Source organism: Daphnia carinata, chromosome 8 (assembly GCF_022539665.2).
Source record: "Daphnia carinata strain CSIRO-1 chromosome 8, CSIRO_AGI_Dcar_HiC_V3, whole genome shotgun sequence".
NCBI lineage: Eukaryota > Metazoa > Arthropoda > Branchiopoda > Diplostraca > Daphniidae > Daphnia > Daphnia carinata.
In genome coordinates this window covers 6,140,389-6,154,950 of record NC_081338.1, presented here as the reverse complement: position 1 = coordinate 6,154,950, position 14,562 = coordinate 6,140,389, and the positions used below count along the sequence as shown (strand labels likewise).

Below are 14,562 nucleotides of genomic sequence, written 5' to 3'. Positions count from 1 at the left end.
AAACTGGCCACACGCGGCGCTAGGTTCCACTTTCCACTGTTTTTTCCACTCATTTCAATTCTTTATTAGTTACCAAACAGTGGAAGGTGGAGCTCGGTTTGGGGTATTAGGCCCCTTGGTTGGCCCCAAGGTTGGCCTTTGGGTCAAGGCCAACCTTGACCAAAAACAAGTCAATCCTATTCGAGTGCAAGACATTCTACTGATGAGATGATTCAGTTTGTGTATGCAGGATATGGTTTGGACCCGACCTCCATGAAAGCAAATCGTCCTATGGATTTTCAAGGAGTTCTTGATGACATTTCAGCTGCCTATCCTTATCCCCCCATGAAGATCCGTTAAACCAAGGTTTAAATACAATTATGGATACGATTTCTTAAAATCGCTTTGGATCGACTCCAAACATGAACTTAGGTAATCCACTACTTATTTGTCAATCGAAAAAATTTTCTTCTTCATTGCTTGCCATCTTTTAGGAGGTCTGTCATCAAAATCGAGGAGACAACGGAACCGCTCATGTTGCTTAGGTAAAAATATGCGAGAATTGATGGCGGCGTTCAAGGACTGTCAACTGCTACTAACAATATTTTGAATCTTTTAGTGGTTGGATGAGTTGTGGTAAAATCTTTGTCATCACCAAAAGCGGCATGGCTAAAAGGAAGGTATGCGTTTTGGTGCGTCTTTAAACCCTTGCCAAAGGTACAAATTCCTCATTTTGCATTCCCGTATTATACGCGGGCGATTTTAGTGTTAGGCAACTGCGGACTGCTGCCCAAGTTTTTGAGCCAGCCCGCGTCCGCACGTCGTTTTTCCCAAAAGTCGGATTTACCTACGGATTAAGTCACGAATAACATGATCAGCACAGTATTGCACAAACTTTCGTGGCGTGCATTTGTATAATTTAAGTTCATTTTACTGCATTCGTAGTACTCAAAGGATTCACGTTCAATTTTATAGTGTTTTTATTTAGAGGAACATTATAGCAATCCAGCAATCTAGGGTAGGATAAATATTTCGCTTCTCTGCTACCAGATGCCAGCCTTTTGGGGCAGTCTGATCAGCCATTCCACTTCTAGGGATATTACCCTATTTAGGGGGATTTAAGGAAAATTTTTGGAATCTAGGGTGCAGTTATGGAAATCTAGGGTTTCCGGGATTATCCAGGGCCTATTTAATTTTCTGGGGATTTCTCGGGATTTTGAGATTTTTGGCCAAACCGCTGTTGCTTTTGGCGCTTCTATGCAACTTCAAAAGTAAAATGTTCCTCAATAAGAGCCACCAAGCGGACAATGGTGAACGGTACGCTTTTCAGAAAGTAACACTGACTAGGATACACCACGAACTCCATTTGATCCTCCAAACGTCTGTGCCAAACATATCGCACGCCGAATTTTTTAAGACTCAAGTCTCCGACTGAATTTCTGACAAGCACTTGACCCAATTGCAAAAGCTGGGGAGAGTTCTTTGAATATATACGTAGGAATTACGAATCTATTTTGTTCAACCATGATGAACAATTTGTTGTTGAGACATGATGAACCCGAGGCCTCTCACACAATTTTGTTATCTAGGTGAGCAACACACTGTTCATTGGGAAACGCTGTGATTCTCTTGAGGCTTTATAACGTTGAAAGTTCGATGACAATTATTTTTGGAAAAAACCATATCTTTATTGCTTAACTAAACAAATATGATGGGGCAATCCGATGGTTTTATTTCCATAGCCAATTTAAATTTTTCTGGTAACTTGTTTGGCTTTGACGGGCACTGGTTAATTGCTATAAAAATGTGTTCGATTTGATACTGTTCTAAAATAAATAAAATGGGTTATTTTATTTTTTTTATTTACATTTATAAAAATAATAAAAAAAATTTTGAAGCAATGGCGTCTATAAGAACCGAACACGGACAGTCGACGTATGATCTCAGTGCTATACCACAGCGCCCTACCATAGCGCGACACTACTATTAGTCACATATTATATAGCTCCGGTATTAGAACGAAGGTCGATGAAAAATAAATTTGTTTGAGATGTGCGGTCCTGGCACAGTGGTTACCACCTTCGCTTCGCATTCTGAAGGCCCCGGGTTCAAGTCCCGACACCGCCAATTTCCCCCCCTCCCTTTCCCTCCAAATCTTCATTCAAGATACGCAAGATTTATCGGATTACGCAAGCTTCTACAACAGATCAAGACGCAAGATTCTAGGCCTTCAAGAAAGAAAAGAAGAAGAGAGAAAACGAAGAAAGAAAAAAAGAAGATAGAAAAGAAAAGAGAAAAAAGAAGAGCCATGCCTACTATAAAGGGGCTAAATGGCACACCAAAAAAATTGCCTTGCCAGGCTAAAAATGGCAAAAATAGCCTTGCCGGGCTAAAAATCGATCTGTAGTACTGTTCACTACCTTGAAGATCGAACCACAAACTGAAAGGTAGAGAAGAGGTGATCGTTGAACGTAGGCTGTTCGTTAGCCTCCCCACGGCCTGAAAGACGGCTCGTGGATGCAGGCAGCTTATCATCGGGATATGTGACCCAATTCGCTACCCGTAAGTTTTTGTTGTTGATGAAGTTCAAGCATGAATAGAGAATGTTTGGTAATATTATCTATATAACAATATAACAAGCTATAAATCGAATCCTCAGTCTTCTTTTTTCCCTTTCCTACGTTCCCTTTCCTACGTAAGCTGGCCACGCGCGGCGCTAGGTTCTACTTTCCACTGTTTTTCCCACACATTTCAATTCTGCATTCAATGCAATGCATTCGTTACCAAACAGTGGAAAGTGGAGCTTGGTTTGGGGTATTACGCCCTCTGGCAATGCAGTATTGCGGAGTTATTAGTTTGACAGGCCGTTATTATAGTAGGCCATGTGAGTATGCCATGAAAGCAGAGTCATAGAAACCTGGTTGCTCTACGCTGTATGTAAATGCTGCTAGGGTTTGTTGCGACTTGTGGTCCCAATTTCCGCCTTTTTGTGGGCGGAGCTGGCAGCGACAAAGAGCCATCTGCTGACTAGAATTAGAGATATCCTAACATCTTAAAGGAAAACCATAAGAAAACGACATACAAATCATCAGTTGAATGGCCTAGTGGATAGCACCTCCGATTTTTTCTAGCCGGTGCATTTTTTTTTCCATTTCCTAACGTATGCTGGCCACGCGCTGCGCTAGGTTCCACTTTCTACTGTTTTTCCACTCATTGCAATTCTGTATTAAAATTTTATATTACGTAATTTTATATTAGTATTATATCTATTAAGCCTCTAACAATTAACTTATTTGCGCAAGAAGTATTGCGCGCTGACAGGCCGTTATTACAGTAGGCCATGCTTGAATGACACGCTTGACTTAGCCATCCGACTACTCTAAGTACAAACTGCTGGAGTAAAGTACTAAGTACTTCCCCCTCGTTTGGCGGGTCTGCTATGATTGGCTGTCAAAATTTTGGCAGGACATAGCTCATTGGTTGGGTACCTTGTAGTACTCCACCAAAACCGCTAGGTTCGCTATTTAACTGCCAGAAAAGGACCACAAGTCGCAACAAACCCTTGTAGCATCTACACACAGCGTAGAGCAACCAGGTTTCTATGACTCTGATGAAAGTAACAGGGATTTTTCTGGGGATTTTATTTTTTTTAAATAGGGATTTATGTCCCCAGTCTGGCAACGTTCTAGGGATACCACTTTGCGGAAAGTGGAAACACTGAGTCTGATACCGTTTTGCCCTGCATCACACGGTAACACTATCGTCGTTTATTTTGTTTAAGAAATCCCGTTGCTTTTCTGCTTGGAATTCAAGAGTCGCGAAGCAATTCAATAACCACGATTTGTCCTGGAATTGGTGTGAGCGAATTCTGGTATGATATTGCAATTCTTTTTCTTACAGAATGATTAGAATAACAAAAAAAAAAAAATGGAAACGGTGACAGAGATGAAAATGTGACATTTATTTTCATGAATTTGAACAGATGCAAAGCAACAAAACACCAATAGTTTTGGTAGCTCATTTTTGAAGGAGAAAAAATAAGGCATGTAAGAAGAAATACTGATTGCTTACTCTGGAAGGAAGGACTACTGTTGGAGTTTGTAGGCTACCAACATATTTGTCTCCCACAGGTATCTGCTTATCCTTCTCAATAAGATTCTGTATAATTTTTCTTATCGTTTTTCTACATGTGTTGTAAATTTTTGGACTATATTACTCTAAACCCAAAACCAGTTTGTGATGTGAAGGCATTTGCTTTCACAGGAGACGTGGATTTTGCCGCAAAGGTTCCACTTTGCGAGACCTTACATCAGCTATAAAAGTGCTGAAAGTATTGATGAATTTAGATACCAAATTTTAGGATAATATCAACAACAGTGCAACCTATAAGTCAGCAAGGTAATTATTATTGATTCTTTAGACCAGTAAACCGTATTTTAAAAATACAAATTAAACTCTGCCATTGATTTCTCTCAGCAAAAACATCAGCATCAAATCCGAGCTACACAACATTTGCATCCGCCGTCCATCCACATGGAATCGGAAGGGGCGCCGCGTTTCGACGCTAATTGCGTCAGTCAGCGACCACGTCAACGTGGTCGAAGTCGAAGTGAACGAAATCCGAGCCTGACTGCATTCAGCTTGATGTATGGTAAGTGCATTTTTCTGGACAGTCGGCTGTGCCAGAATACAAACAAAGCTTTGCCGTAGAAGAAAAGTGACCGCCGTCACAGGCGATTGGCAAGTAAAGAAACGAAAAAGGGATGTCGGTACTGTAAAAAAGCACCCTGGAGAAAATTGAGGAGTTTGCTTTACAACTAATGTACAATATCTGGTACCATAGAAAAACACTCTTCTGAGAAAAACACTTGATATTGATATTTGGAAAGGCAAGTGTTACGGGTTCTGGCTTCAATTTTCCAAGCCAGCTAATGTACAGGCAATGAAAGGTATGTGTTGTTCGAGGAGAGTGCAACACAAAACAGATTCCAAAATTCACTATTAATAATAATAGTATTAAGATGAATTTTCTCATTTTGTTTGTTTTGTGTTAAAAGTGCTTGAATCCTAAAGAAATCTTTGCTCTTGCGCTTAGGTCACATTTGGATATGGCTGATTTAAAGCATATATGCCCATTGATGGTTTATCAGCTGGAATCTGGGCTTTGCAGCAATAACAGAGAAGCTAAAATGAACCAGAAAACTGAAATTAAAGCACCAGAAAACGATAGAAAACTTACTCCACAAGAAGGTGATAATTTGAATAGATTGTTTTTATTGTATTTCATTATTTATTTATTATTATTATATTAATTTACGTTTTATTCATTTATTGTTTTTTATTGTTTTAATTGTGGGGATATGGTATCCTTTTCGTCACGCTGATCAGTTTGTGCTCTTTGGTTGGAATCTCTTTGGTGGATTGGTTTGGTCTCAAGGATGTTGGCAAAGGGCCACGTTAATCGTCGACTGCATCTGATTGTCAGCTATGCGGACGAGATCATCATTTTGCTAAACCAGCACAGTGTCCTTGAGCTCAAAGTAATCGGCGTTTCCGTTTATCCGTTGCCCAAACTCGCAGGGCCCGATCTTATCGGTCATGTTTGAATGACTACAGAAATATCGAAAGGTGCATGAGTGTCTATCTTTTTAATCAAAAGCTCAACAAACAATTGTATTTTGGTTCTGTTTTTGGGGTAGACAAATCGGCGCACTCAAATGGATCAGGGTGATATCTGATTGTTCCGTCAACTTCTGAAGCGTGTCGCGAAGGATCTTTAAACTCAAGTAATGATTTGCTCTCAACTGATAGTATTGGCATATACCCATTTTCTGCTTTTTTTTATAACGACATTAGGAAGTTGGATATGTTACCTTGTCAAATTAAATCGACTGTGATTCAAGTGGCTTCGATCATTAACGGATGCAATGTCCGATTGCAGAAAAATGTTGTCTAACACGAGGCAGTCTTCGAATTTGCGTACGAGCATCGGACCGTTGACGGATACGAGTTGTTCGAATTGCTCAAGGCTTGCCGGTGTTGTTTCAGCACTCTTTTTACGCCGCACGCGGAAAGATGGTACACGGCGTTTGTGATTTCTTGTCGGCTGTCTTTTACATCATCGTAGCATTTGGTACGTAATGTAAAGAAACTACCGAAAATGAATTCCGCTTCATCGAAAAGTTTATCTCTCCATTAAGTATATATCTTTATTGCTTTGATGTTCTAATAACAAATCTGTTCAACATAAATGCAGGCAAACAGTTACTAGCTCCACTTTCAAATACTAACAGAAAAACTGGAAGACACAGGAAAGAAAGCAAAATAACGAGACAGGCAGAAAAGTAAGAAAGCAAAAATTAAATGAGTCTACCACTAAATACCACACATTTTTGTAACTGAATTTCTTGTTAGCTAACGGGTAACCGCAGCATATGTGACATGTCAAGGTAAACCACGCGAGCAGTGCCAGTAACGATGCTGCTTCACTTTTCACGCAAGGCATGTTTTGCATTAATTTATGTCTTATCACATTTTGTTTTTAACTAAATCTGTTAACAGATGAAAGGGTGAGACAGTAGCGGAAGTAGAGAATGGACCGGACTAATCAACACTGGCAGAAACTGGTGAGACCATTGCAGTAATAAAAAAGGCGTTAACAAACAGTAACGTATGTGCCTTAGTGTTATATGTGCATAAACTGTTTACTTCGTTTTTTAAAACTGTTTTAGATGGTTCTCAAAAGATTTCTGGTGACATGTGTATCTTGACGTTATCTGGAAATAAACAATTCTTATACAACCCGCGTTGTTTAATTAGGACAACAGATGGCGCTACTGTTGCCTCTGTTTTGTGAAAAAACTACCTGTTAGAAGTAAAACCCATGTCCGAAAATTCTTAACAATGTAATTTCCCATTGATAAGTTTGATCAAATTTAATGATGTTGACATTAAGTATTGGAAGTTTTTTATTATTTTCTGTGTTTTTGAAGTGACAAACATCAAGTGGATTATTTTTGTGCAACAAGTAAACTTGCAATCAGCTTGGCCAGCTACGAAATCCAAAAGCTATTTGCAACCTTCTATTTTTACATCCTATCATGCTATTCAGTTGCATTGCGTTGAGAGGTATTAAAAATGAATTAGCATTCAGAATCCAATAGCCATGATTCTGTTTTTCAGATGTAGTTGGTGAAACGTTAATAGCAAAGGATACCTACCACAAAGAAAAATTAGAAATGACACAAACCATGTGAGTTGGAATACCATCATGCCAATGACATCATACTGTTACTCTTTCTTCATTCATCACATCATTTAGTTATATGTGAGAAGTGCACTATATGTGGTGTTTCAAATAATTTCTACGTAGCCCATTAAGTGGCAGGATTTTGTGTTGTGGAGTATGGTATTCTACTTAAATTTTGTCAGTCGGTATCACATTGGCATGGTTATGCTTTTATTTCTAGCTCGTGGGTCTAAAACTCAAAAGGATGCTGTCTGCAAATAATAATTACCAACAATGAAAAATCAATGGATTGGATACCTCACGTCATTCTTAGACCCTTTGCCCACTCATCATCTCATCAGTCTCAATCTGGTAGAAGCAGTCTGTTCCTCTATATAATGTTGTCAACGATTAACAAACAATATTTTTGCAGCATCCCTTCTACTTTGCAAGTCAACATACGTCTACGCTTTGCCCGTCACTCCGTCTTCGCCTCGTCCGTCGCCTCGCCCGTCACCCCGTCTTAGCCTCGCCCGTCGCCCCGTCTTCGCCTCACCCGTCGCCCCGTCTTCGCCTCGCCCGTCGCCACGTCTTCTCTTCGCCCGTCGCGCCATCATCGCCTCGCCCGTCACCTCGTGGTCGCCACGTCATCGTCTGTTCTTTATGGTATCTTTGTATTTTGTAGTGTTTACTTGTAGTGCTAATTAACACGTTGGTTGCCACGCCACTTTGCTCCGCTTTTTTTTTTTAGCTTTATAGGGACGGGCCGCGCTGTTCTGCCTCATGGCCTATCTGCCATGAGGTGGAGCAGTTGCCACTGCCCAAGATTGGCCGTAAGGCTTGTTAGGCAACGCACCATAGGGACTCCCTTTTCCCGATGTGTGGTGGAGACCTGGGGTGTGCGTTCCCACAACGGTCTCCATCATCATGTCAGCCCGGACTTGTCAAGCGGGCAAGTCCCCCTTGGTCGCTATCCTTCCGATAGCGACGTAGCTAATGTAGATTTAGTGGCGTGGCAGCCAACCTGTTAGTTAGTTATGTATGTATGTATGTCTTGTATTGTATTTTAAAATGTAAATATTAGTGGTGGATTTGAGGGTGGATGGAGGGACAATAAAATGCTTTATTTTCACATGAATTTTTTTTGTATTTTAATCACTATATCCATGAACTGTTTTGGGAATCGAACCCTAGACCATCGGCACACCAGTCCAATGCTTTACAGTTAATCCAACTACAACGTTAGTAACTTAATAATTTCTTCCTAAAAGACCTTGTTTAAACTGCATACGTACATATGCTTTCATATGTGAATTATAACATGTACAGTACCTAATGGCTCTGTGGTAGAGCGCTGGTCTATGATGTCAGATGTCTGAGGTTCGAATCCCAGTATAGTAATGCAAGTGTACTATAATCCAATGGAAACCATCAAGGTGGCTAAAACAACAAAGGTGAATTGAGCAAGCTGAATATAAAAAAATTTAATAAATGTAATGTGTAAACAAAGCGTGACAATAAAGAAACAAGTTTTGCAAAAAATATTTTATAAAAAACATTTTATTAACAATGCTCTGCACATTAGAATTATTTTTGCAACTTTAAAAAGGCACAATAGCCCTTTCAAAAGTTGCCGTCAACCCAGGCAGGGGGAGACACTGCCTTGTTGACCCACCGGGGAGATTACCCGGTGATTGGCTAAGAGAAGCCGGAAGAAGAGCTGAAGATTTGGAACATTTTTACAGGAGCGATTAACCTTTAGTTCGGATTTGTGGGTAGCCACGTCGCCCTCCGTGAACACATCATCGGACTAAGCGGACCCCCACGTCCCCTTTCCGGCCAGAGCCCTCCAAACCTCGGTATATGTTATTTTTAAATATACCGTACAGTAGGGGCATGACCCCCTACGGGCTTATTACGAGTCAAGGGGAAACGGGGCTACGGAAAGGAAGGGAGCCCAGATATGCACTTCAATTTTTTAAATATAAAATACCGTCTCGGGAATCCGAATGAAGTATAGAAATGTCATGTCATCCATCCAATCATTACAATTTATTCAGTGTCTTGCCCCAACCAAGAATCTTTTCAGATCCAATGTTACTATTAACCTACACTGAGAAAAGAAAAACAACACCATTAAACATCTCAATTGTTGCTCATGTACTTACATGACTCATAGATTCAACTTCTGGCAGAAGCTTGGGAAAGGACATACAAATTGCAGATGAACATCATCGTATAAGGCTCTTGAATGATAAACTAGCACCCGCAGAATGTTGCATTGTTGATAGTTGTGTTCCCAGTATGATGAAAATCCTTTCCTATTGGATAATTTTTTTTGTAGATTAGACATGGTTGGCAAAAAGGAGGAGAAATGCTTCGACATAAATTCAAAATTATTCGAAGAAAATTCCTTTCATACCTAAAGCGTCCATGTATGATGTTCATCGCTGCAACGCCAGCGAAGTGAAATATCTTTAGGGCCATTTAAGTACCCAGTTTCACCAAGACTCTGAATGTAAAGGACAAGTTGTTCTTTAGCCAGAGAAGCAGAATTATTTGAGGCTTCTAGCTGTGACAGAACTATAAAGGATTGCTGTTATACCGGATTCATTAACACAAGCTGATATTTATCATTAGACAATTTGCATTACTCTATTACTTTACCTCATACCTTAACGGTAGTGCACTCTCAATGTTTTTTCAACTGTAGGCCAACTCTTCCATCCTGTAACACTTCCAGACTTGACTTGATCCACCGTTAAAATTCTGTGAATGCAGAATAATGGCATTAAAAATACTTTTTCGATAGACAAAAAACAGAGAAGTACCTAATCCATGTTTAATGTTACTGCCATTTCCATTTCTGGGTTTCCGTACCACACCCATTTTCGGCAGTCTTTATGGCAATATTAATCAAAGCCACACATCCCACTATGAAATGGATGTTGGAAGGCAAATAAAAACCTGTTGAGATGGATATCAGGAGAATCAGAATAGATCTCAATCAACTTCAGTTATTCCCTTCCCTATAGTACTTAGGTACATAGCATAATAGATATACCTGCTTCAATTCAGAACCATAGACCAACGGAAAAGAACACAGAAATGTAGCTGTGAAAGCAGATCACTTTAAAACATAGGATCAGGTATAGATCACCTAAGAGTAGACCTAAAATGCAAAGACAAAAATATTGGGCATAACTGCAGTTTACCAAACATACTAGCAAAATAAAATAATTGTCAAAGAAAAACATATGCACACTTGGGTTGCCAAATGGGTAAGTTTGATGCAATCTATAGCAATCCAGAATGAGTCATAAACATAATTCATTGAATGATTACATGAATGCATTCATGCCAATCTAATAATAACAGAGACATTCCTAAAAAATATCCTTAAAACAAGGGCAAAAAAAATGGCGTTCTAGACTCAACTGAACGACAAGGACTTAACTCACTATTTATTTCGGTAATTTCATACTGCCATCTAGTGTCAAAGATTTCGTCGAATTCCAAGCCAAGGAAATAATCACAAAATTTTGATCACGTTTCGCCATCTAGGTGTCGAGAAAACAAACAAACTTGACAAAGCAGTCGGGCTCTATTGCAACTTTCACTTATAATTCAAATAGCATAAGGGTCACGTGTAAAAGATATCAATTTTCGTAATCCTTGCCTAATGTAGTTAAAAATACATTATTCCGATTCGAAATTGAATGCTGCTCACGAATATCGGCTTGGTTTTGACTGTTTTTGAGGCAATTTTCCCACGGTCATTTTCTTCGTTTTTCTCCATTTTGTTAAGCCCAGTGTCAAAACAAAGCCGACATTCGTGATCAGCGTTGAATTTCGAATCGGAATAATGTATTTTTAACTAAATTAAGCAAGGATTACGAAAATTGATATCTTTTACACGTGAACCTTATGGCATTTGAATTATTAGAAGTGAAAGTTGCTACAGACCTTACTCTAGCCTCGGACGGTCGCTGAAACCCAATGTAGAAAATCTAATATCGTACCAATAGGTGGCTATAGTGTTTGAGGGACCGTCTGCGGTAGAAATTCCTGATACAACGTTGCTACTCATTTTTTAATCGACGCTTGATACTGTTAAATACCAGTATTTGGTGCTAACATACAATTTGACGTAAAAATGTTTGGGTTATGTTTTAGTGCATCTTTTCCGCTATTACAGTCAGCACTTGAAACACCTGAAATAATTTGATGAAATTTTAGATGTTAAACAGGAACAAACCCGTTAACACCTTGGTATTAAATAAAAACACCACGAAAATAGTTGTTAGTCTATTAGTTAAGATTGACTATACGTTTATTATTGACGATGACTGCAAATAGGGGAATTTCAACACAGATGCTGAAAAATAAAGAAAAACAACAAATTTCTACATATTCATTATAACTTCGTTGCAGCAGGTAGCGAAATTTTAGAGAAACGAAACTAAGCTTCATTACGATCTAACGCAATTTCTCGCCTACATTCAAGCTTACTTTCAAAATGTAAAAAAAGTTACTAATGGATTATCCACTAAGCAAGCTTACCATCAAACTGAAGTTTTTTTGTTTTTTTTTAATTAACGCCAACTAACGATGTCTGTGCTTTTTATAGTTGGAATAAATCTGTTCAACCAAAAACGTCAAGAATCCAAGTCCAGTACCAATGCCTAGAATTAAAAATGCGCTTGTTAGGTCACTGAGTTGGATCGGAACTTCGCGAGCGACTTCGCTTTTAGAGTCTGCGAAACACTTCTCCGCCCTCGGTATTGTAGGTAGGTTGTACACCCAGTGACGAAGAAGGCCAAACTCAAACAAGTCCATTAAACTACTTACATTTTGTTGGTGATAAGCCAATTGGAAAAGAAATGAGAAAAATACAAAAAGGCTTATTTAAAATCACCATTTAACACTTTGGCTTGTTATTTTAGGAATTACATACGCTCTGCTCATCACCGATGTGTGAGAACTTCCCTTCTTGAAGAGGAATGAATAATAACCAGTTGATGCGGAAAGAGTTCTCGATGTCTTGAATCGGCATTTTTTTTCTTTTTTATATTGTGAACCGACAAACGAATAGCCAAATGTTGAAAGCTAGTGGGAAAGAAAATGTCAACACTCGTACCAATGAAAGTGGTTAATTAGGTTTTCTTACAAACGGATAAGCATATCGACCGGTTTCCAACAATGCGTTTAACTTAAATGGATCGCCAACAATGTGATCAGGATTGCTACGGGCTTGATCTCCAAGAATCTTATAAACACCAGAGGTCGCTTTCTGTTAACAATCAAAGAAAACACTTGGCCGTAAATTCTGTTCAACACTCAGTTGTCATTTAGCAGACATATTACCTATGCATGTCAATCCATGCACGCTCAAGTATTATAATAATAATAGTAACAATTTAAAAAAGATTTTACCAATATCTGTTCTCCCATAACCGTGTCGTGCCTAAGAACTATTAAAATTTCTTTACTTGCTGCCAAATCCTCGAACGAGTTGATGGTGGGTTTCATACGTGGCTTTGTAAGCGATGAAATGACAATTCCAGTATAAGAATTAACTAGCACCGTTGCGCAAAGAACCCAAATTCCCGTCATAATTCGAAACGACAAATAACGGAAAGCTTCACTCCCCCCTATTGTTAATTCGAAAAGCAAACATTAAGTGGCATTTAGTTACAATAAACAAAAAGTACTTTAGCGCAAAAAACATGATTATCACCTTGATTCGTCAAGATATTCACCACATAGATCATATGAAATCCAAATGAAGTAAAAACACTTTTTTTCTTGGAAATATTGCTTACTCCTTTGGGTAGGCTGTTCGATTCTGAATCAATGGTAGATGAACTCAAAGAGTCCTTGACATTCCGTTGATATATCCAAGAAAAAAACGTCATCACGCTGACTACGACGAAAACGCTAATAAAGATTAACAACCAAACCTGAAACAGACATGAATTCAGAATGTAACGAACTGGAAAAAAGTACGAACAAATAGCTTTCAATATCACCGTTGGTTGAAATGGACCGACGAACGCAAATAATCTGTTTTCTTCTCCTGGTCTTGGCACAACAAGGCTAAATCCATCCCCCCATGTCAGGAAAGTATAGTCCATCCTTGTTACACGATCCATCGTTAAGTAGAAGGAGCACGCAACGCCATCGATACCCTTACAGAATTAAAGAACAAAAAAACAAGTTACACATAAGTTATTTACTGAAAATCATAAACCACTTTCCCGCTACCTCTTCATTTATGAGTTGATAAAACAAACCCTCGTGCGTCCCGTACATATTCGCAATAGTCTGATTAATTAGTACTAAAGAATACCTGTGGAATAGAAAGGGTGGTTTTTGACGATAACAAATAAACAGACAAATTAAGATGAATCCATTAAATAAACAAATTAAGTTCAACCTACGTAAAGTTTAATTTTGCTGATAGCCATTCGACCAAATAACGGTCCGATCCAGTCCAAGTGTAGGTGCCATTCGGTCCTCGCTTTAAAGTATCGAAAGGTGGTTGCTAAATCCAAATGAATAAAATACTTGAAAAGCTTCATACTATTTCACTAAAGAATAGTACTTTTAGTACGTTACGATTATCTCCAACGAGATTGCATCTACACTGGTAATTACATGAACAAAGAGTACTTACATCAAAAATTAAAAAATTGAAGTGACGACCAGTCAAATGTGTTTTCTTTGACAAGTCGGCATTCGTTATCAGAAGCATCATCGTAAAAACGGCCAATAGTAGATGCACGGAACTCAGAGTAAAAATAGTAACTCCTGCCTTGCTTCGTTGTGAGCCGGTTTCTTTCATTTTGATCAATCGTACTGGATAACGTTGAAGTCAACCAGACGCCACCGTTGGTTGATTACAATATGGACGGATGTGCATGATCCTCTTCTTATACAATGGCGAAACAGCTCGAACGGCAATCGCTTTTACTTAAAATTGGTTGTTGAGTTTGCAACTTAGCAACCAAAAACCGAATCCTGTCATCTGGCTCCTAATTTTTTTTTCATTTGAATTTCATGGATGTGAAATTCGTGCTTGATAACCTTTAAGGGAAGCGCGTGTTGCACGCTATGGCGATACCTTGTCCATGTCGAATTCCCATCGTTTCATCCTATCATTAGGATTCAGATGAAAAGGGTTACATTATTAACCATGACTAATGTTGTGGCAACCAGTGTTGCTAGCTTGTTTTGGAAACCTGCGTCATACGATGATCATAGCTAAATGTTTTGGCGATTCAGTCGACTGACATGACGATAGGGCACCCCATAAAACCCTAAGAGAAAAGACGAAAAGAAAATTATTAACC

The 14,562-nt window shown here is 39.0% G+C and overlaps 1 protein-coding gene and 1 long non-coding RNA gene across 2 annotated transcripts; one reads left to right on the top strand and one right to left on the bottom strand.

Moving 5' to 3' along the window:
- Positions 1-4,239: 4,239 nt before the first annotated feature.
- LOC130700102 (uncharacterized) lies at positions 4,240-5,199 on the top strand. Its single transcript, XR_009003651.1, has 3 exons — positions 4,240-4,377; positions 4,456-4,630; positions 5,075-5,199. It is a non-coding gene; the product is annotated as an uncharacterized LOC130700102 (long non-coding RNA).
- A 6,558-nt stretch (positions 5,200-11,757) lies between these two features.
- On the bottom strand, positions 11,758-14,355 carry LOC130700066 (glutamate receptor ionotropic, kainate glr-3-like). Its single transcript, XM_057522070.2, has 9 exons — positions 13,887-14,355; positions 13,651-13,754; positions 13,475-13,559; positions 13,240-13,398; positions 12,948-13,170; positions 12,644-12,861; positions 12,378-12,500; positions 12,165-12,316; positions 11,758-12,050 (listed from the first exon to the last, which is right to left on the bottom strand). Exons 1-9 carry the CDS (start codon positions 14,052-14,054, stop codon positions 11,813-11,815), a joined length of 1,470 nt encoding a protein of 489 aa, XP_057378053.1. The 5' UTR covers positions 14,055-14,355; the 3' UTR covers positions 11,758-11,812.
- Positions 14,356-14,562: the final 207 nt, after the last annotated feature.